Source organism: Vitis vinifera, chromosome 3 (assembly GCF_030704535.1).
Source record: "Vitis vinifera cultivar Pinot Noir 40024 chromosome 3, ASM3070453v1".
Classification (NCBI taxonomy): Eukaryota; Viridiplantae; Streptophyta; class Magnoliopsida; order Vitales; family Vitaceae; genus Vitis; species Vitis vinifera.
In genome coordinates, this window is record NC_081807.1 from 4,073,380 (window position 1) to 4,096,504 (window position 23,125).

Consider the following 23,125-nt stretch of genomic DNA (forward strand, 5'->3'; position numbering starts at 1 on the left):
ACTTGGGAAGCAAGCGATTCCGCTGTAGCCGGACACAATATCGGTGTCGTTTTGATCAAATACACCGTCGTTTCGTCTCAAAACACGCTGTTCCTCTCTGGACCCTCTCTTTCTTTCTCGAGCTCAATCATGGAGATCGATTCTGCAGAATATCAACTGAGCTGCGAACTTCGAGGACACGAAGATGACGTAAGATTTCTCCACATTCCACCTATTGCTTGTTTCCTCAGAAGCTAATTTCCATGAAAATAGAAAACGTAAACGCAGAGAAAAGTTTTTTTTTTTTGTTTTTTTCCTTTTTCATGGCCCTTTTTTTTTCAAAGATTATGACGAATACATGCCGGATGGACCTTTAAATTCGTTGAAGCAATCGGAGCCTAAATTTTTCGGAGTCTTGCAGTGAATGATGTTGACTGGTTTTCTAAGCAGTCAACTGGACTACGAGTTCTGCCGTGAATTTTGATTGTATTTTGTGAAATTCTTGATCATTCAGGTTCGTGGTATATGTATATGTGGCAATGCTGGAATTGCGACTTCATCGAGGGACAGGACTGTTAGGTTTTGGACTTTGGATCCATCAGATAAGCGCAATTATACTGCTTGGAAAATATTGTTAGGGCACACTAGTTTTGTGGGCCCATTGGCTTGGATTGCGCCCAATGAGGAGTTTCCGGAAGGTGGGATCGTATCGGGTGGGATGGACACTCTTGTTATGGTTTGGGATTTGAAAACTGGAGAGAGAATCCACACATTGAAAGGTCATCAATTGCAAGTCACTGGTGTTGCATTGGATGATTCGGACGTTGTGTCATCATCTGTTGATTGGTGAGTTAAATGTGGAATTTTTGGTTTTTGAATTACGTGGGTTGGTTGAATTGTCTAGTGCTTTGGATATACTTCGAATTTATTGTTGTTCCTAGGATCTTTGGTAGTTCTGGAGTGCAGTTTTTGTAGTGATTAGCAAAGAAATAGGTGCAATTATATTCTGTTGATTGTTTTGTTAGTTAAGCAGTGCAGATATTTATATGTTCTGGATTTTTGGTCTTTTAATCATCTAGGCTGGTTGAATTTCAAAACGTTTTTGATATATTTTGTGTTTATTATTGCTAATGAAATGTATAGTTCTTTAAATCAATCTAAATACTGCTTAGCAAGTGAAAAAGGAAGAAGAAAATCCAACAGTTTTTTCATTTTCTTAATTATGAGGATAGTTCATCTATATTCTTTACTATATATTGGTTAACCATTGAAAGAAAAGTTAGAATTAAAAACAAAATCTCCAAATTCTGAAAATTTCTCCAAAACAGTTGGAGACTCTCTTTTATATTTTAGTGGTTGAAATTGGTTCAGATGTCAAAATCCATGTGATAATTCAGGACTGAGTATCAAAATTTTGTCAAATTTTTTAACCTTGTACTGAGAAGAACAAGGCAGGGTGTTGTAGCCATACTATTCTTTATATAGAATTCATTCCAAAGCTTATAAGTTACATGCAAGGCTAAATCAGGAGAAAACCCTTTTAAATACATTTGGTGCCAATTCACCACCAGAAAAGACATAATGGGTCCATGGGTTGACTTGGTATTTAAACAGGGACGGATTCAGCATTTTGAGAAGACATTTGCATTCTGTTATCTTACAAAATGTGTCAATCTTTCTAAACTGGCGATGCTAAACAAAGCTTAACAGAAGTATTATCAAAAGGTTAAACTGACATAGCTAAGTTATGTTTCTCATCTCTCTAGTATAAATTGGTGTTTTATGACACTGTGAGCCTGTTTTGCTGCAAACTTTTGCTGCTTTAATTCTCTTCTTTTGGTCATCTAAGGATTAACTTGTTTGAACTTTGGGGCTGTCGCACTGTGATGACACAATATGTAATGTTGTTTCTTTGTTGGGGATTCTTCATTGTAGTACTTTAAGGCGGTGGAGGAAAGGGAAGGCTGTTGAATTTTGGGAGGCTCATAAGGCAGCAATCCAAGCTGTTATAAAACTGCCTTCGAATGAGCTTATTACAGGTACATGTTTTTAACCCACTAAACACGACCTAATTCTTTCCTTTAAAGAATAAGTTCCTTTATTTCAAATTGCAATATATGCATGTGTCTTTCTTTTTCCATTTTCTTTGTTTGGTTTATTTTGTATACCGATTCACTATAAAAATGGAAATTGGAAGAGATGCTCTTAGCCAACCATATTCACTGGTGCACCTGTTTTTAGCCACTCAGGATTCAATCAAATCTTGTAATTGGTGCGGTTCTACCTCCAAAATAATGGTTTCCTTGAGGAGTTCAATGTTTTTGTTTGGATTGGTTAGTAGAGAATCTTGGAATTGCCATTTGGTGTGGGTGATTATACTGGTGGCAATGGTAGTGGTGCCAGGTTTGTATCTGTTGTCAAGGGTGGTTGCTGTAGTGCTGGTAGGGTGGTATTGCATTGGAGTGACAGGTAAGGGATGGATGTGGTGGTGGTGGTTGCAGCAGCAGTGTAGTGGTGGAGATGGCTGGATGGAAATGTTTTTTTGTAGTAGAGGTGCAGGTGCTAGCAGTGGTTAAGTGGTGATGTTTTGGTTTTACTTGACTTCTCTAGCATCTAGGGTGTTTAGTTTTGTGTTAGAATCCCAATGATTGTGCAAGATCCTTATTAATGGGCTACATCCTTATTAGAATCCTTTAGTTTTGTGCAAGATCGAGGGTCTTTCTTTGTCCATAATTCATGGGCTATGTCCTTATTAATGAATTTAGATCCAGCTCTTACCTTTCAGTATGGCTACATTGTTATGACCTCAATCTAGTCATTATCCCTGCCTTTAGCATCCCCCCTTGTGGTTAAGGTAATGACTTCGGGCATGGCTAACTCCCATAGTGTGACTAGTGACTCTAACTTCATGCAGGCGAGTTGCAGCTTGCAATCCAAATGGAGGTGGGTTTTTGGAGTTGGCTCACCCCCTTTGTGTGATCGTAGCCCTTTGTCTTGACCATTGTAGCAAGTGTGTTGCTCGGGCCATAAGGACCATGATGACTTGATGTCATCCTCACCTTCCTTTTGCTTAGCAATGAGAGTCTGCCCAAGATTCCAAACTCAATGGTGACAACTAAGCTGAGGGTTACACTCATTGCGGGATTTTACTCAACACCTTTGGAATAGATGTAAAACTTTGCAATTTAGGATGACTTTCTTGAAGTTTGTCCATTTGGTAGTAGTTCTCAACCGAGTTACTTATATTTGGAAATAATTTATTATAGGCTTTTTTTGTCATTTCATTGGATATGCATGAGTTGATGGTTTTTTGAAGCTAAAAGAAGTCCTTGTGCATTTACTGGAAAAAAATAATTACTTATATGCAATTTCAATTGTTTGTAAACCAAAATGCTTATTAGCACCATGCTAAATTCAATGTTCTAAATTTCAACCAAGTTTAACAAAACGTTCATACCATGCATTCTTATTATCTCTTCATTTTAGCTTTTGAGAAAAAAAGGGGAATATGAGAAGTCCCCCTTGGATTCAAGAAAAAGGAAATGAAGAATGGGAATGAAATGAATGAGGTATTTCTAGCTCTAGTTTTGGATGAGCTTCTCCCAATTATGTTTGATAATAGAATAAGGTGGTTTACGTTGACCAAGACTCCACTTTTTGCTCTGTCCATTGAGTGTATGAATTTCTTGGAATGTAGATAGACCAAAAGAGGTAATGAAAGGATAGGAATAGGAATTATAGTACCATCAGAAGAAGGGGCACTTGTGGGAACATCTTTATTGACGAAACATTTCAATAGTATGGGTGTTGTCATGCCACGAGGCACAACCATGGAAGTAATGAAAAAGAAAAGTTATGTAGTTGGACCATCTGCTCTATCCGTTCAAGTGGAGTTTGTTGGATAATGAACTTGCTTTGATCTCCAAATAGGAAGTTTAGACAACCTTACTATTGTTTTAAAAATAAAAAATAAAAAACATGAATGTAATAGAAATGAATAAAACAAGTACATGAAAAGGATGAGGAATCCCTCTTAGACAAAAGCTGATAAAAAAATGGAAGATTGAACCTACTCTAGTATACTAATAAAACCTATACATCTATATAGAACCATACGAGGATATACAATATAATAACTTTCATCCCTCCTTGAGGCTTAACACGTCTCCTACAAATATAAATCAAAACAAATCTCCTATCCTCACTATCCAACCCTTATGATCTACACATTGAATGTGAGTCGAGCTAAAAAACATTGAGAGGAATGCCCTTAAATGTCGTGGTACAAGAGGCCCAAAAAGATGAATAGGAATGAATTAGATCCCATTGTGTCTCTAAAGTCCTCAAAAATCTTGGCATTTCTTTCCCTCCACACAATCTATATCAACGTGAGACTAGCAATTTGCCACAAGACTTTGCCTCTCGTGGAGTTCCCCAACCCTATATGAGATGGTCATCATATCATATATGCTCCTAGGAGGAACCAAATACAAATTGGCTAATTTGAATAGCTTGTGCTAAAGGCGTAAAGACAATGAGCAATGTAAAAAGATTGATCAATTGTTTCTCCACTCTTCATGCATAAAATGCACGAATAAGGCTAAGGGTTTTATAAAGTCTTCTCAACTATAACAAATCATTAGCGTTTACCCTCTTGTGTGTCACTAGTCAAGCAAAGGTTTTGACCTTAGATAAGACTTTAGATTTCCATAAAAATTTAACTACAAAGAATGACTTTATGTGGAGTACTCTATCTAGTATGCCCATTTACTTTGTCTTTATTGCATATTCCAAGAGTGGTTAGATTGAGATTAGAGAAAATTCAAAAGGATTTTTTATGGGGTGGGGGAGCTTTGGAAAGGAAGCCTCATCTTGTAAAGTGGGTTACTATCTGTTCAGACAAAAGAAAGGGTGGATTGGGAGTTAGATGTCTTTCTACTCTCAATAGGGCCCTTTTGTGTAAGTGGAACTGACGCTTTGCGGCTGAAAGGGAGACTCTTTGGAAGCATGTTATTAGTAGGAAGTTTGGGGAGGAAGAAGGGAGGTGGTGTACCCGGGAAGTGAGGGAGGGGTTTGGTGTGGGATTTTGGAAGGAAATAAGGAAGGAAGTGTCTCTATTGCAAAACAAAATTGTATTCTTTGTGGGGGATGGTAGAAGAGTGACATTTTGGAAGGACAAATGATGCGGGAACAATGCACTATGTGATTCTTTCCCCTCTTTATATGCCTTAGCGGCTTCTAAAGAGGCTTGGTTAGTGGAGCTGTGGGACTCAATGGGCGAGGAAGGGGGTTGGAATCCTAGGTTCTCTAGGCCCTTCAATGATTGGGAGGTGGAAGAGGTGGAGAGGTTACTTGAGACAATACAAGGAAGGAGGCTTAATTTTAATTTGGAAGATAGGTGCTGTGGAAAGAGACTAAGGACGAGAATTTTTCTGTTAAATGCCTTTATAGTGCTCTTGATTCTAGAAGTGCAGTTCAGTTTCCAAAGAACATTATTTGGAGCCCTTGTGTTCCTACTAAAGCGAGTTTTTTTGCTTGGGAAGCTTCTTGGGGTAAGGTGTTGACCTTGGATCAACTAAAAAAGAGGGTGGCCATTAGCTAATAGATGTTTCCTTTGTTGTGTGGAAGAAGAGTCTATTGATCATATTATACTTCATTGCACCAAGGCAAGAGTTTTATGGGAGTTATTGTTTGCTCTTTTTGGAGTGATGTGGGCCCTTACATATTTGGTTAGAGATACCCTTTTTGGTTGGTATGGTTCCTTCATGGGCAAAAAGCATAGAAAGGTGTGGATGGCAGCCCCCTTATGTCTCTTTTGGGCGGTTTGGAAGGAAAGAAATAGAATTGCTTTTGAAAATGAGGAGCTTTCGATTCATAGGATGAAAAATTCTTTTGTATGTAATTTTTGGTCTTAGATCCGATAATTTCTTGGAATATGAACATAAGCTATTGACTTGTTTGGGCTACTAAGGAGTGAGGACCATAATGGTATCCTTGCACAAGCTTCTTTTTAGCCTACTGGTTTTTGGCTTGCTATTGAGGTAGAGATTTTTCTCACTCTTAGAGGGTCTGAGAGATGTTTCTTTTATGGGGATCTCTTGTATCTAGGTTGACTTGAGTCCTTGGAAGTTCTATCAATCAATAAGGAGCATTGAGGATGTTGCAAGGGATGTGGTGGTTTCCTATCATTAGAATGTGCTAGCCAAAAAGGAGAGCAATAAGGAGAATTGAGGATATTGCAAGGGATGTGGTGGCTCCTATCAATGGAACCATTATTTTTTAACCGCTGGGCTGATGTGCTAGCCAAAAAGGGGAGATTAGTCTAATGAAGCTTCTTCTGGGGATTATGCCCCTTTTGGGGATTTTGGGTGTTAAAACCAGATAGTTTTGCACTGTTATGCAATTTTTTTTCCTTCTTAGATAATCATTCCTCACCCTCCCTAGAGCTTGTAGATTTTGTCTTCTTTAATCAACATATTTTCTTGTTTCTTGTTATAAAAAATATACTAACCTGTTTTCTGTGGGTAATATAGGTTCAAGTGACACAACATTGAAGCTTTGGAGAGGACAAAATTGTATACAGACTTTTGTTGGACATACAGGTTTGCTTTTCTGGTTCATTCTTTTATTCAGCTTATTTCTATTGACTTGAATTGTTTTTTTTTTTTTTTTTCTTTATTTTTTTGCAGAATTTAGGGCTGATATTTTTTGTTTATAATAAAATTGTAATGGTTTAAGTACAACTGTTCCCTTTCCTTTTTATATATTTAATAGTGATTAGTGAGTTTGCTGGTCAAGAGTGAGAGATGTTCAGAAAAAGCTTGTGATTTATAGGGTTCCATTGCTTGCAAAAATGCAGCATGCTGTTGTGTTGGATTTGTTAGTACTGCTAAGTCGTAATTTTTCATTGTTAGTGGTCATATGATGAGATGGTTTGCTCGTGGTAATACAAGGCTTAGTTGCTTGTGCTAATGTACACACGGTTTTTCTTTGACTTGTGTAATATTTCTGATTTGAGAATTTTGAATTGCTGGTGAATGGTGATTCGATTTTTCTGGTCAAGAGTGACACGCGTTTAGAAAAAGCTTATAATTTACAGGGTTTCATTGCTTGCAAAAACGGGGGCATGCTGTTGCATTGAATTTTTTAGTGCTGTTAAGTCGGAATTTTTCATTGCTAGTGGTCATATGATGAGATTGTTTGCTCCTGTTAATACAAGGCTTAGTTGCTTGTGCTAAATGTACGCATGGCTTTTCTTTGACTTGTGTAGTATTTCTGATTTGAGAATTTTGTATTGCTGGTGAATGGTGATTATGCGATGAGTGTGTGTATATATATATATATATGTATGCATGTATCAACAATGCCACTTCAATGATGTGATCTAGATCCTTTGTCTTGGCCACATTAAAGATTCCAGTTTCTTGTTTTTGTTCCCACATTGTTGTTGTTACAAATGTAGTGCATTTTAATTTTTTTTTCTTTTAATGTGTGTAATCATGTACTTTGTGAATTTTGCAGATACTGTTCGAGGCTTGGCAGTGATGCCTGATTTGGGAGTACTTTCTGCCTCACATGATGGGTTAGCTTTCCATCCATTTATTTTGTTTAGTATATAGTATTTTTTTTTTTGTTTAGAGGATATATCTTTGATGGATCACTAATCTCAGTATTGTATGACTAGTATACACTGTGTATACTTTTGTGTGCCCTTTTGAAGGCTCTTTTAATACAATCATTCTTTACCTATAAAAAAAAAGTATTGTATGGCTAATTTGAAGTCTATGTAGTAAACAAATAACATTTCAAGTATAATGTGTTGAAGTTTCTTATGCAAAATATAACGTATTTACACCATCAAGTTGCAATTAAGGGTATATTTTCAGAATGGGTGATAGAAGAAAATAAAGATGGAAATGGAATTGTGTAGTGAAATTGAATCTATTGAAAGACTGCTCTACTGTCAAATCATTGTAGTTACTCCTACTAAGTACGTCTTGAAGATACATTTCATTATTTGTACTTTCTTTCTTTTATTTTTAATAATGTTGGACAAAGCTTGAAATGTTGGACATCTTGTAGTTACTCCCCAGCTAATAATTTAATTGTGATGTTCATTTATGCTTTTGAGTGGAAATCAATTGTGTAAAATCTACTCCAAATTTATGTTGTGTTGAGCCTCAGAGCCTTGATTATCAATTAGAAAAGATAATCATTCTTTTAAAGATCACTTGCAGCTGGTTTATGATTAGATTACGCTTCACACTTAATTTTCTTCTCCATGCTTCTATGCATGCAGTTGATGTCCTTACTTGCTCTGATGATTTTTTTTTGGTTGTTGTTGTTGGAGTTATTCTGTCCTTATTTCTACTGCATTGAGCAGCTTCCTGAATCGTGTCATGTTTTCATTATGACAGTTCCATCAGGTTGTGGGCACTAACTGGTGAAACATTAATGGAGATGGTGGGTCACACTTCTATTGTCTATTCTGTTGATTCACATGCATCTGGACTCATTGTCAGTGGCAGTGAAGATTGTTTTGCAAAGATCTGGAAAGGTTTTCTTCTCTTTCTATTTGTGGAATTTACTTTGTGCTTGTATTCAGAAAGATTAAGTGTATGATATTGCCTTACATTTCTTGTCTGGGCTGTGAATTAGCCTAGTTTTTCCCAGCTCAAATTGCATTTGTCAATTTACTGGCTTAACCTCTGGGGCTGCAGGCTTAACTTTACGAAGTTTAGTATTATTTTGGAAGGGCTCAACCTACTTCAGCCCATATTGCTTTGCCATTCTGCTTAAAGGAAACTGTACTGCTGTAATCCTTGTGCTTTTTGTTAATGCTTTCTAACTGTTATTTGTCCATTCCAAACTTTTTGGATAGTGACTTTGTTTATCATAACAAGGGTTAGTTTTGATATCTTGTGTGTGCTTTTCAAAATGACATGTTGGGCATATTCTCACGTTTGTGGAAAAAGTGTTCTCAAGACAATTTTTGGATGTCTCCTGAAACCCGATATCTGGACTCACTTTCCTGGCGCATCAAGGGAACAAACTTTTTCCTCTATGTGCTGGTCACTGGCATGGTGTGGAAATGTTTCCTGAAAGGATCTTATCCCTAACTTTTTGAGGTGTTGAAATGTTTTATCATAATGTAAAATTACGTCTGATCAATTCATAAGGCATGGTTCTATAATGAAGGGATTCTTGTTGAATAAAAGGGATGAAGAGAAGCTTCCTTTTACTTCCTCATGCAGGCCTGATTGTTTTATATGTTGATACTGTTCCTTTTTTCTTTTATCATTGCCAATGAAAATTATTTAATTTCTGAAGTGCCTATAATATTCAGAGTCATTCAATATGTATGTTTGTGCGTAGCTATAGTCATGATAATTCCTGCACCATAATATGCATTTGTTTGCATTGATGGAATGCTAAAGTTTTAATTCTTTCTTGCAACTGAACTTGTCTTTTAATTCTTGAAATCTTATATAAAACTTATTTTACCTGGGACATTGTATTGTGTTGCAGATGGAGTTTGTGTTCAAAGCATAGAGCATCCTGGTTGTGTTTGGGATACCAAATTCTTGGAAAATGGGGATGTTGTAACTGCATGTTCTGATGGGGTTGTACGTATTTGGACAGTTCAGCAGGATAGAATTGCCAATTCTGTAGAACTTGAATCATATTTTTCCAGACTTTCTCAATTCAAGATCAGCAGGTATGCTTATTTTTTAATCACCAGTATATATCATAATATCTTTGAACTTGATTGTGGCTAATAATATGGGGCATGGTTCAAAATATTGGCTGCGTCCGGTACGACTTGGCCGAGTCATATCCGCCTCGACCCTTTCCACGCTAAGTCCAATACCTGATACCACCTGAGACTCAAACTCAATCAGGAATCGTTTAAACTCGGTTGACTCAATCGAGATTCCAAGTTGACTCGGTTGAATTGTCCGAGTTAACAAAATAAATCATTTTTTCACATTCAAATCACTGCAGAGGAACAACAAACAGGATCTAAACCTAAAAAACCTCTGAAAAATCAAAGATTGTCTTCAAAAGGAAAAAATTTCAACAACCAAGACCCATTACCCATGGTGAAAAGGAAGAAAGACATCAGTCTAACCCATGACTGAGTCTTGGAGGTGCATAAGAAGAGGTTGAGGGTGTCACTAACTTCAGAACGATCATGGATGTGGAGTGCCTTCAGTGGTGCCGTGGTGGTGATTGGTGTGATGAGAAGATTCTCCCCATTGACGTGAGCGGCGATCGCTGCATTTGGTCTCTCCTCTCTCTAATTTTGGTCTCCATTCTCTCTTGCTTCTGTTTGCCCTCCACTCTCTCCGTGGTATGGGTGAGTTAGGGATTTGAACAAAGGCTGGCAATCAGTGCGTGAATTGGGGATTTGAAGAAATGTGGTCAATGTTTTTATATCAAACTTATTTATAATTGTATATGCTAATGTTAGGTATGAATTGCCTTAATTTAAGGTAATATATTATCAAATTTTATAATCTTTGTTTTTTTATGATAATAATTTATTGTTTTATATATTAATGGTGTGATATAAATTATATTAGTTTAAGTATTATTTTATATGGCAATGGTAGCATATTTGATGTATTAATTTATTATTAACAATATATTCAAATCATTTAATTCATAATATGCTATGCTTTTTTTAATAAATATAATTTTATATTATATTTAAATATAAAGTGTTATAATCATTTAATCAAAATTAAAAATAAAATTGATGATTGAATTATATGTCTTTTAGTAAAAATATCATTGTAGTTGAAATAAAATAATTTTCAATTCTTAACATTATCATAAATTGCTTTCGCGGAGACTTTATAACCATTTAAATAATCTTAAATGTGAGAAAATTTTATTTTATAATTTTTTAAGCTTATTGAATTATATTTATTTTTCTAAAAAAATTCTAATATTTTTATAATTTTTTTATTATCTTATTTTGCGTATCGCCCAATACCAAGCCTAGACGCTGAGACCGATATGCTTTAGAACCCTCCAAGTTAATGACCGATACTGCGACTTTGAACCATGATATAGGGATTATGCAATTTGGAATAAGTGTTGAATTTTCTAATGATAATCCTTGCTTAATGTTGCCTAATATTATAGGTATTCCCAATGATGGCTCTGTAAATGTTATTATACAAATATATTTTGGCCTTTTGGTACACTGTATGCAAGCATGCCACTATAAGGTCCCAAAAAATTGGAAACTGCATTGTTGCTTAGAAGACACTATAGAATATTTTACTTCTTTCTTTGTCTGAAGTTTATAACATTTGTTTGCACTTTCAGTTGGATCAAGAAAAGAGTTGGTTGGTCTCTTTACCTATCACTTGTCAGGTTTGCCTGATGTACATGTAAATTGTTGTTTCTACTAGGAAAAGAGTTGGTGGATTGAAATTGGAAGACTTACCAGGGCTAGAAGCTTTACAGATTCCAGGTTTGATCCTCATTATTCTCTTTCCAAAAACATTTGGCTCATTTCATAGCTTGATTGTCTAGAAATATTTAGTCTCTGATAGGTGGAGCTATTCTCTGTTGCTGGATGGACATTTATTTCAAGTTGAGGAAGTCAAGTTTTGTTTTTTTGCTTGTTTATTTGTTTGTTTTTCCCTTTTTCTTTTGCCTTGAAACATGAGAATCAAGTAAATATTCAATGAAATTTTCTTCTGTTAAAGAAAAATAATCTCTAAAAATTTTGAACAAAATTCTTCCAAATTCTGTGTTCTTTGGAGTGATGGGTTGGTAACCCCCTACGAGCAGATCTACTGGAAGGGGCTTTGCTGAGGAATGGGATGCCTAAGGTTTGAGTCCTGTGCTTAACCTGAAACATTATCCTTAGGGGAGGGTTTTGTATCCCTGGTTTTTACTGGTCCTGAGAAATGGAGGTAGTGGGTTTCTGCATTACCAAAAAGTGTTGACTTGTTATTGTATTTGCTAAATGCTAATTGCTGTTGTATGTCACTCAATATTTACTTCATTTTAATTTTATGATGAGCAGGGACTAGTGATGGCCAGACTATAGTTGTCAGAGAAGGGGACAATGGCATGGCATATTCTTGGAATTTGAGAGAACAGAAGTGGGATAAGGTAATATCCAATTTCATTCTAATATTTATTGCAGTTATTTGTTTCTTGTATATGTGTGCTTTCCTTTTAAGTCAATTTCCCTTCATCTAAGGATTTTTTGTAGGTCACCTGTGTTGCAGTTCCATTTGTTACCATATGGTTCATTACTGATGATGTTTGTTCTGCTACCTTTCTATCATGGAATCAAGGGTTGGACCTCTGGCCTTAGTGCTGAGTTCCATTTACCCAATTTCAGGATTGAACCCAGGCATTAAAGTTTTTACGAGCAACAGAAATGGTTAATGACCTTGAATTCTTGCATTTAAGATGAGCACATTTATCATACTGTTGCATTATACTTTGTCTGCAAGTAGAAAGAAGAGGATAGAGATGTCCGTTATGATTTGATTTGAAGAAACGTAGTTGAGTAGAATAATGTCATCTTCCCAGAGAAATGAAACAGAGCTGTATTTTCTCAAAGACTGGGGATCGGATATTCCTTTTTCTAACAATAAGTTGTGCAGGAATGGAAGGGAAGGAAAATGATTTTTCTGTCCCAAAATATCTCATCCTAATTTTATTATCTAAGAAGAAATCTAGATATGCCTTAATCATACCCATCATTCAGTGTCATTCTGTTGACTTTTGGAAGTGCCTTCGAGAGTCAGTTTTTCAGCTCCATTTCAACTTTCTGTCATCCACTAACTACATCAATTCCTCCCAAAGTCTGTCATTTGTTACATACATGTGCACACTGGTTCACATATAGGTATATCCCTATGTATGTTGTGATTTTGTTATCCAAAAACAAATCTATGTCTTAGTCCAACTGCAACCCCTCATTTAGTGCCATGATATTAACTTTTTCGAAGTACCTTGGAGAGTCGTATTTGTGTCAGATCTGTCTTGACGACATCTCTGCAAAGAAAGAACCTGGACTACGTTTATTTGGGATAAACCTTTTTGGTGAAGATTGAACAGTTGCTTTCTTCCTAACTTATTTGTCCTCTTGAGTTTCAGTTCACCTGAGAGGTTTCCTTTTACAGACTTCATTGGATGTGGTAAATGCCATTTAGAGTTTTTTTCTCCTTTTCTTTCCTTTCCTTTGGGCCTTTCTTGCATGTATTTGGGTGCACCCTCTTCCGACACTTTTTGAAAATTGCTTATCTAAAAGAAACAATATTGGTAGTCATGATTTTCCTTATTTCCCTGGCCCAGATACTTAGGAAGTTTTCCACAAAATTTTGCTGAATGCCATCTCTCACAAACTGTGGGGTTGAAATTAGGTTCATGCCCCCCTTCCCCTTTTTCTCTAGTCCAGATATTCTTGGATACCTTTGTATGTCAATTATCAGCATTTAAATTTTCTTGGCTGTTTCCTTATGTGTATTAATGCAATCGACAAAAGTGATTCTAACTGTGGTTTTATATTTGATGTCCAGTGTGGTTATGTCATTCTGTTTCCTTTGTACTTGTTTATCTTCAGTTTCTATTCTGTTCTGATCGCTTTGGGATTGTCCCTTTTCATGGATGGATGCTTATAATCCGTCATTTTTCTTCCATGTTTAGATTGGAGAAGTTGTTGATGGACCTGATGATACCATGGCGCGTCCTGTTCTTGATGGAATACAATATGATTATGGTTAGCATTTTTTTAATGACTTTGAATCTAATTTAACTTTTATATGAATACATATAGATGCATATTTATATTGTTTAAATCGTTAATACTCTTGTTACTCAGTATTTGATGTTGATATTGGAGATGGAGAGCCTATCCGTAAATTGCCCTACAATCGATCAGGTACTATGTTCTTCTTGGTCTTTCTTTCTTTTCTTTTTCTTTTCTCTTTATTTTGTGGATACTGACTCTATTTAGTCATTCTAGAACATGATATATCCTTGCTTCCATAAGCATGTAAACTTTTGCTAAAGTAAATTAACCTTCTTCTATCTAGAGGACTTTTTTAGTTTTATGTAAAGAACATAAGCGTATTGCTCATGGAAAAGAAGTGTGATTTGGGGGAATCATTATGTCAATATTCCAATTTGGTGATGCAATAGAGTACATTTTTTTTTCTCTTAAAGTTTGATCTATGAGAATCTGAAAAATGGCTGATTAAAAAAAAGGATTGGAGAAAATATGCCATATCTATTATTGTGTGATAGGATCAGTCCTGTAATCTATACTTTCCACATCTGATTTACAGTTGCAAAACCCGATTTGAGAATATTCTTCCTCTTCTCACTTGTGGGTTGATGGTTAAGATTATCACCCAAACTGCTGCCCACACAAAGAATGAAAGCTTTGCTGGGGTTTGTTTTTACAGTTATTTTTTAGTTTCCATGGTGACTGATTCTCTCTTTTGTTATAGTCCGTATTTAGGTATTAATGCTTAAACCACATTACTGACATTATTTGTGATTTCTTTCTTTGAAACTCTTTGATCTAAATACCGATGCTTGCCTACTAGGTACCACCAAGTAGCATGCAGACATATGAAAGTGTTTACATTTAGCTGGGGATATATGCTCTTGTTGATATTTCTTATAGAATATCCTCAGTTGTGGTAAATCTGACTTAGCATGTTGTGACACCAAATGAATGTTGATGCATTACTTCAACCAATAAATGATAATAAAAAGAGTGAGCTCTTTTCAGATAACCCTTATTCTACTGCTGACAAGTGGCTTCTCAAGGAGAACCTTCCACTTTCCTATCGCCAACAAGTTGTTGAGTTTATACTGCAAAATTCTGGACAAAAGAATTTTGCTTTGGACACATCATATCGCGATCCCTACACTGGTGGTGAGTATTATATCATTCTCAGTGCTGCAAGTTGACCATTGGAGTTTATTGGTTGTCCCAACTGTCCTTTATGACTTCATCTTCAAGTATTGATGCTATCATTGATCTTTGTTTTATGTTAAAGCTAATGCTTATGTGCCTGGAGAATCTTCCAACAAGTCTGGTGCGTATTTATTGTTGGAAAGACTAGTTTCCTTTTTTACTTTTTGTTCTTTTTTGGGTCTTTGGTAGTTTTCCATGTTCAAACCAGGTCAATACTAAGATGATGCAATGTTATAGTCTTGTTAACTTTCTTCACAACTTTCAAATTGAACTCTCTGATTGACCCTCATTTATTTCATATTTTTGCTTAAGTAGCAGCTGTTCCAGTGAAACCTTCTTTCAAGCATATTCCTAAGGTATACTATTATATTTTTGTTGTTTTTATCATTTTTTTTTTCATTCAAGGGATTGGAAATTGAGATGCACTTTATGCAATTGAATATCATGTAAAATCCTTCTGTGTATTCCGTTGTTAGTATGAATATACATATGTGTTTGTGTAAGGACTTTATCTTTTGCATAGAGATTGATAACAACATAAATCTTTCATGCTATATTAGAAAAGAGAAACATGGTCAAATCAAGTTATCCTAACTCATTTTTGACTGGCTGCTTTTTTATAACCTGCATTTTAACATCTTATAGAAATAATGTCCTATTTAAATAGCACTCAGAATGTGTAAAATTTGTAGTCTATTGCTCTATGGATTATACCAGTTGTAGGAGAGTTGTACTAAACTTTATTTGTGGTAACTGGTAAGAGCTACTACATTGAAATTCAAAATATTCTCTCTGAGTCTTTGTACCATATCGATGTTAAATTGCTTGTTGGTGGTGAGTTCTCTTCTCCTTCAGTACTTTTAGATTGACTTTTGTAGTGTTTATCTTAATGCGTTTATGAGTAGCAGGGTTCAACTGTTGGCATTGATGTAATTAGAAGAAAGGAAAAGCTAGTTGAGCCACATGAGATATTTATGAAATGCATGAAAAATTAATTTCAGCTGTATTTTAGTTAGCAGATTATTTTTTCCCTTTCTGGAGGAGGAGGTTTGATTTGGTGTTTTTTTCTTTTTGATTTTTATTCTTGAAATTTAAATTAATATGATGCTCTGGTGATAGATCCTTTATAAAAATGACAATGCACTCATTAGTTATTTGCGAGTCATGGTCTCAAATTTGGATGGATTTTAATGATACTGAGCTGCTGATTAAGTACATGTTTGTGTTAAGTGATTGGCTACCAGCTTCCAAAAGTTCTAATCCATTTCTTCATTCTTTTATTTAATGGTTTTGTTTCCAGAAAGGAATTCTTGTCTTTGATGCAGCTCAGTTTGATGGGATTCTCAAAAAGATTTCAGAGTTTAACAATGCTCTAATATCTGACCCGGTAGGTTTTTTATAAGGCTTAGAAGTTTTAGTTTTTCAGTATTTCTTGTTTTATTTTCCTGGTTCTATTTGCACATTCCTGTCCTTCTCACCCCATTCATTTCTTGATGCGTTGCTAGTCTTCTGAATTTTTTTTGAAGTTTCTTTTCTTAGCATTAGTGAGATTGTCTTGTTTATTCATGCTTGCTTTGTTGCTTAGAACTAGGATAACATACAACATTATTTTTTGGTTCTTCACTTATTTGTGTTTTTCTACTTTTGTGGTTGTCTTCTATGTACTGAAGATTTTAGGATTTGTCATCAATGGCGTGCAAATTCTTTCTTATTTCTAAGTGCTTCATACTAAGTTATTTGAGCCTGGTATCATCTTTAGTTAAGGTATGTGCATAGTTGACATGGGGGGAGTCACAAGTATATGTTAGATAATATATTGTCTTGCATCATCTACCTCCCCATTTTGTTTCTTTGGTTTGATAGTGTGAACAGGTTATGTTTTAGGTAATAAGATTGCAATGTGTAAAACTTATCCTTGTTATCTGGGTGCCATGCTACTAGGCACCATTGATGAAAGTGTAGTAGGTAAGCTTTATTCTCAGCATGATTGGAACCAACCTCTTGGAAGGGTATTGAATGGTACTCGTACCCTCTTGATTAGATGAATAGCTAGCTGGGTACTCCTCATCAGGATCTAGCTACTGTCTTTTGCCTCATTTAAATTTCTTCTCATGGCAGTGGTATTAGTGAACTAGTTTCTTAAGAAATATGATTAAATTTTTATTCATTAAGGCCAATGCATTGGTTAAATTAGATGGGCACTTTAAATAGTTAATACAATGTCCATGATGCAAAAACTGTTCTGTTGCTATTCTACAAGTTGAGAAACATAATGCTTGATCTTCTCAGTGTCCAAGTGTAGAAGCTAAAAATGCACTGGTTTTATTGTGTTTCTGAAAACTGTTAGTTTGCTAGTTAATATAAATGATTTCCATGTATTCCATTTATTCATATGTAGTTTCCTGACTGATGGATCTGTTGACAATCATTTGAAGGAGAAGAAGAGCTTGTCGCTCACTGAGGTTGAGATTTCCAGACTGGTTGCTGTTGTTAAAATTTTGAAGGAAACATCACGTTATCATTCCAGTACTTTTGCAGATGTTGACATTGCTTTGATGCTGAAATTGCTAAAGTCATGGCCAATTGCAATGATTTTTCCAGGTTAGCATTATTGAACTTATAAGACTGTAAGTTTGTAATTCCATCTTTGAGCTGATTTATATGATCTTTCTTTCTTCTTATTTTGTGCTGTGAACTCCAATACAATTTTCTTTCAGTCTCTATACATTTAAACCCTCCTCAGTACCCCCTCTCATGGTGAGTTCACTCTATCTAAATCCAATACTTTGGTTACTTCATTGTGGAGATGTGGGGTTCTGTGGTCAGGAGACTCAGGTCTAAGTACTCATAGCAGTCGTGTAGTTTCTATTGGTATATGCATGCACCTTTTTATATGATGCTGAATGCTTTACAATTATTTCTTGGTATTTCCATAGGTTGTTTGGATTATCATTTGATCATTCTTATGCTGGTTCATTCAACTATAGAGTGAATATTCTTCGTTTATTTTTAAATGGAAACTTTACTCAATTTATTGATATTATTATACCTTTGGTATGTGTAGTTATTGATATTCTGAGGATGATCATCCTGCATCCAGATGGGGCCATTAGACTTCTCAAGCTTCTTGAAGATGAAAACGGTTCCAACTCATCTCTCTTTTCCCACTGAAAATTCATTTCAACAAAGATAACTTGAATGATAGCTTTTGTTAGTCATGTAATGTTCAACTGTCTCAGATGTTTTTAAAACCGGCTATGGGTTGCTTGTTCTGGCCATTGGGCCTTTAGCTAACATGCCTGAAAATAGGCCCTAAATGTACTTATATTTGACAGTTGGTACTGCTTCATTCTATTCTAACATGTGTTTCTTTGTGATACCTTTTGTTCAAAATTTGATCTTTATATAGTGGATTTTGTATGCTCTATCCAGATGTACTAATGGACATGATCAAGAAAATTACAGTAAGTCCTGCACTTGCAGCGAATCTTTTAACCAGCATCCGTGCTGTGTGTAATCTCTTCAAGAATTCATGCTACAGCAACTGGTTACTGAATCATCGCAGTGAGGTTAGTTCTGCTTCTCTATAGTGGTTTTGTTGTTTGAGTATATAGAAAATTCATTGTCTCTGGAAGTGTAGAGAAAATTGATAACGGTGGTTTGTAAGAACCTACTTTTTCTAAGTGCCTGTGTACTTGTCAAGCAATTAGGTTAAGACATCTTATGAGCTAGTGTTGTATATCACGTGGGAATGATGGTTGGTCTTGAAAATGATTAGGATATAATCTGTAAATTAGAACCAGTGCAGCTGTTTTTCCATATTTTTCCTTTTTTTTTTTCTAAATAATTGTAAGAAGGGAGGAGATCTGATAAGCAAAGAAGAGAGTTGCGCCTGACACAAGTTAAATTCTTTAGCTGCTTTTGAACTGCGTCACTGATCTACCCATGGCCTCCATGTTGTGCTTTAATTTTCCTCATGACATGATCTAAAAGATTCTCATCTGCATGACCATAAGCTTTTCAGAATTGACTATAAGGACCATGCTTGTGAAATCTGCTTTTTCACTTTGGTTAAGGCAAAAAGATGATAACTATTTGGCCTTTGATTACCTCCTGCTTTTATTAGATAGAAATTCTGTTTGATGGGCCCATCACTTCTTATTACCTTAGTATTGTCAAGTAGTTTCCACTGACAAAATCTATCTTGGATCTCGAATTGAGGTGCTAAAGGTGCATATTGTTGATGACCAGCTAATTTGTGTTACACAATCATTCTACTTTGTAGGTTCTTTCTCCATTCCCTCTTTGTCCTCAGACTCTCCCCTCTATAACTGTGATGCTCAATCTGACCCCCTATGACTATTTAAATAAAACGTTCACTATCATAATCATTATTTGTGCAATTTGAGTGGTATTCTCTCTTTGTCTTCAGACTCTCCCCTGCGCCACATTGATTTTCAATGACCCCATATTTTAAATAACATGTTCACCCTCATCATCATGATTTTGTGTAATTGAGTGGTTTTTTTTTTAAGAATCATCCAAAATGCTTGCTTAATATATATTCATTTTTACACTTTTGAAGTAATATATTTCTTGGTTTACTGATTATGCAGATTCTTGATGCATTCTCAAGTTGTAATTCATCTTCAAATAAGAATGTACTGCTGTCTTATTCTACCTTGCTACTCAAGTAAGGTTTTTTTTTTTTTCATTATTTCTTTTAAATCTAAATTACATATTTCTTACTTTTCCTTTAATGGAATGCTCTGTAGCAGTGAGTGGTTTGGTTCTATTTCACATACACACACTTACTCTCTTACTTTTTGGTAAGTAAATATCCTAAATGGATCTGTTGGAAGGTGGTGCAACCAGAGTAAAAGGGGCATATACGAGATAAACCGCTAGAAAGAAGTCATCTAAAAAGTTCACTAACACATTACTGAATATGCATCATTTCCATTTACTAACTTTGAACCTCACATGAACAGAGTTCAATATTACTAATTGAAATTATTGAGGATTGATAGCTCCTTTCACTTGAAAGACTGCGTATCATGCTCTACCAAAATGCATCCAAGAAAACCAAGGATGCACCATGAACAGGTTATCTTTTCTTCCCCACTGCCCATGCCACCCTGCAAGAAGATCTTCAATGGACCCTGGGATCACCCATTAAACCCCAAAGGTAGCAAATGCAGTGATCACAACTCTCCCATATCACCTTGCAGTGTCACAAGAGAGAAGTCATTGAATCCCCATCTTTACACATGCACCACCCATTAGGAAGATTCTTGGCCCTTTGAACTGGCGGATCAATGAGAGTCCTTCCCTGAGCCTCCAAGTTCAACGATTCAATTTGTGCATAAGTCGCACTGCTTTGAAGAACCCAATTTTATATTCCTTTATATAAGATCTATGGTTTGAACAAGACGTCTACATTTGGATACTCAGAAGTAAAGCGCATTGTACAACAGCTCTTCCTGGAATTGGATTATTATTATGTTTTTCTGTTCCTTTTTTTGTCATTGTTATTGTTGTTGTTGGTTGTGGTATTGTTGTTTTTATAGGGGTTATTGCTATCATCATCAGCAATATCAGCATATAATTTCATTTTGGAACATCACAAGATTAAGCCACTTTATTCACCATTCATTCAATACCGTTTTCTTTGGCCTTACTATCATCCTCTAGTAAAACTTGCATCGTTTCTTCACACTGGCTCTATTACAGTTATGCTGTGTTCTTAATTGAAAAGAAGGATCAAGAAGGCCAATCTCATGTGCTTTCAGCAGTTCTTGAGGTATGTCTTGGGTGATTATGATCCAACCTTTGCAGATGCATCTCTTTGAATTTATTTCCTGCTTTCATCTCTTGTCAAATTAAAATTTTAATTTGATACATCAGGCAGTATTTTTTTTTTTTAATTCAAATGCATTTCCACCCATTTGCTTTTAAGTTCGATACAAGTCTATGGAAATGAATTGATTGTAAATTTCATCTGCAACGATGCTTTCTTTTATTGTCACAGATTGCAGAAGGGGAAAATCTGGATGTTGATTCAAAATACCGAGCGTTAGTTGCCATTGGAACACTGGTATTTTTTGAGAACACGATCTATTATATATACACACATATATGCTTAGTCATATGGTCCAACAAGAGGGGTTAACTTGGACGTCATATAGTGAATCAATTTCCTATTTTTCTATTCTTGTTAATTGCATCATATCAATATCATATTGATCAGGTTACATCATGTGTTGTTAGATGGGTCTGCATCTTTGGAAATGGATCAGAAATAATGACTAAGCACATTGTAACTACAAGAACGAACATAAAGCAATATGTAGGCAAAACTTTGGTGGTTGGGCCATTGCATGAGTTTTTACCTATCAAAAAAAAAAAAGTTTTTAATGCTCATAGATACGAAGACATGCATTCTTCAATCAAAGATATGTGGTAATCTGATTTAGAACTTCTGTATTCAAAAATATTGTTTCTTGATTTTACTAAGGTGCTGTTTCACAAAAAAATTAGAAAATTGCTTCAGATGCTTCAACTAGTGTATGGATTTGATGTCTCATCCATGGGGTTGCATTTATGGGGTTATATAAATAGTTAAAATGAACTTCTAAATTTATTTTTTGGCCCCAAATTTTTTTGAAGTTTTTCCAGTTATTCATTGGCAAGTCTAAAGTACAATTCATCGATTACAATGCCTTTCTCATTTGCAGATCTAATAGCACGCTAGCATAAAATGTAACCATGACTAAAAATGTCTACAGGATTGAGTTGCTACTGTTTTATTCATGTTGTCAATGTGTTTTTCCCCCCTCTGAAACAGATGCTTGAAGGTTCTGTGAAAAAGATAGCATTGGACTTTGATGTTGAGAGTATTGCCAAAGCAGCAAAGGTTTCTAAAGACGCAAAGGTTGCTGAAGTTGGAGCTGACATTGAACTCTTAACGAAACAGAATTGAATCTGTTAGTCCCTGGTAATTAATCAGTTCTTTTAAACCAGTCCTACTAAAATAAATAGGACATTCAAGGTGACTGGTCAAAACACATTATCACTAACATCCATATGCTTGTTGATCCCCAACAGGACGAAAAAAGGAAAGAAAGAAAATTCATGTGAACTGAGTTTATACATCTTCTAACTCCCATTTTTTCATTTTAGCAGGATGGAAAACATAATTACAGAGGCTAGACGGGATCCTTGAAATGGTGATCAACTGCCGAGTTAATTGATTGCCTTAGTGTCCATGGGAACTATTCTACAGTGGCAGGAGAACCAGGCAATACGCAATTCTGGATATATAGGAGAGAAACTGATACACCATACCAAAAAGGCACTCAGTACATTGGGGAAACTGATAAACTGTGCCAGGGGTTTTTGATTTATCTACTTAAGCCCCATGGGAACTTTATGGCACCAATTTCAACATTTTGGGCCTCGTACCAAATGGTGGAGGGGAGCGAAGTGAGAATATTTGTCAACTTTTACGGCCGAACTTTGCTTTTTTTTTTCTTTTGATCTGATTATTTCGGCTGTATTCGGAGTTGTTACGAGTAAAGCCAGTGTTGCATGCAAAGGCATTGTTTACTGATAGGGCAGGAACCAATACAACAACTGAAGTAATAGAACATATGGAAAATAACATTAACGGTATATACTTTTGCATGAAATAAAAAAATAGTATTGAAAATATTGAATGGTTTTGAAAAAAAGAAGCACAAGGACTCAAAAATCTTAGAGGTTGCCCCCATGTATATTTTCCCAAGGGAGGTCTCCATGTTGAAGGGTATGGCGCTTTAAAGGCAAAGAAGAGGGGCTTCACTTGGACTTGTGCTGAGAAGATTGCAGCCATGCCGTTCCCCTACCCCTTCTTCCTTCCTTTATTTCCATGTTGAAAGCCTGAAAGGTATGGCGGTTTAAAGGAAGGAGAAGGAGAGGGGCTTCACTTGGACTTATGCTGAGAAGATTGCAGGGGCTTCACTTGGACTTATGCTGAGAAGACTGCAGACATGCGGTTCCCCTACCACTTCTCCCTCCCTTCTTTCTTTCTTCTTCTTCGTCTTTTTCTTCTTCATTTCCATGTTGAAAGCCTGAAAGGTACGGCGGCTTAAAGGAAGGAGAGGGGCTTCACTTGGACTTATGCTGAGAAGATTGCAG

At 35.8% G+C, this 23,125-nt stretch overlaps 1 protein-coding gene across 4 annotated transcripts; it reads left to right on the forward strand.

Moving 5' to 3' along the window:
• The first annotated feature begins 80 nt into the window (after positions 1 to 80).
• LOC100243593 (uncharacterized) lies at positions 81 to 22,544 on the forward strand. Of its 4 annotated transcripts, none has more exons than XM_059735872.1 (23): positions 81 to 189; positions 494 to 825; positions 1,915 to 2,018; positions 6,513 to 6,581; positions 7,501 to 7,561; positions 8,397 to 8,536; positions 9,508 to 9,697; positions 11,406 to 11,467; positions 12,029 to 12,117; positions 13,666 to 13,738; positions 13,841 to 13,900; positions 14,759 to 14,905; positions 15,030 to 15,068; positions 15,260 to 15,303; positions 16,248 to 16,334; positions 17,383 to 17,548; positions 18,012 to 18,089; positions 18,380 to 18,516; positions 19,564 to 19,640; positions 20,681 to 20,750; positions 20,979 to 21,044; positions 21,795 to 21,944; positions 22,130 to 22,544. In XM_059735872.1, exons 1-22 carry the CDS (start codon positions 130 to 132, stop codon positions 21,927 to 21,929), a joined length of 2,286 nt encoding a protein of 761 aa, XP_059591855.1. In that variant the 5' UTR covers positions 81 to 129; the 3' UTR covers positions 21,930 to 21,944; positions 22,130 to 22,544. The 4 variants fall into 4 exon arrangements, with proteins under 4 accessions (XP_059591855.1, XP_059591854.1, XP_059591856.1 ...); XM_059735871.1 differs by having other exon boundaries at positions 22,133 to 22,544; XM_059735873.1 differs by having other exon boundaries at positions 15,263 to 15,303; positions 22,133 to 22,544.
• Positions 22,545 to 23,125: the final 581 nt, after the last annotated feature.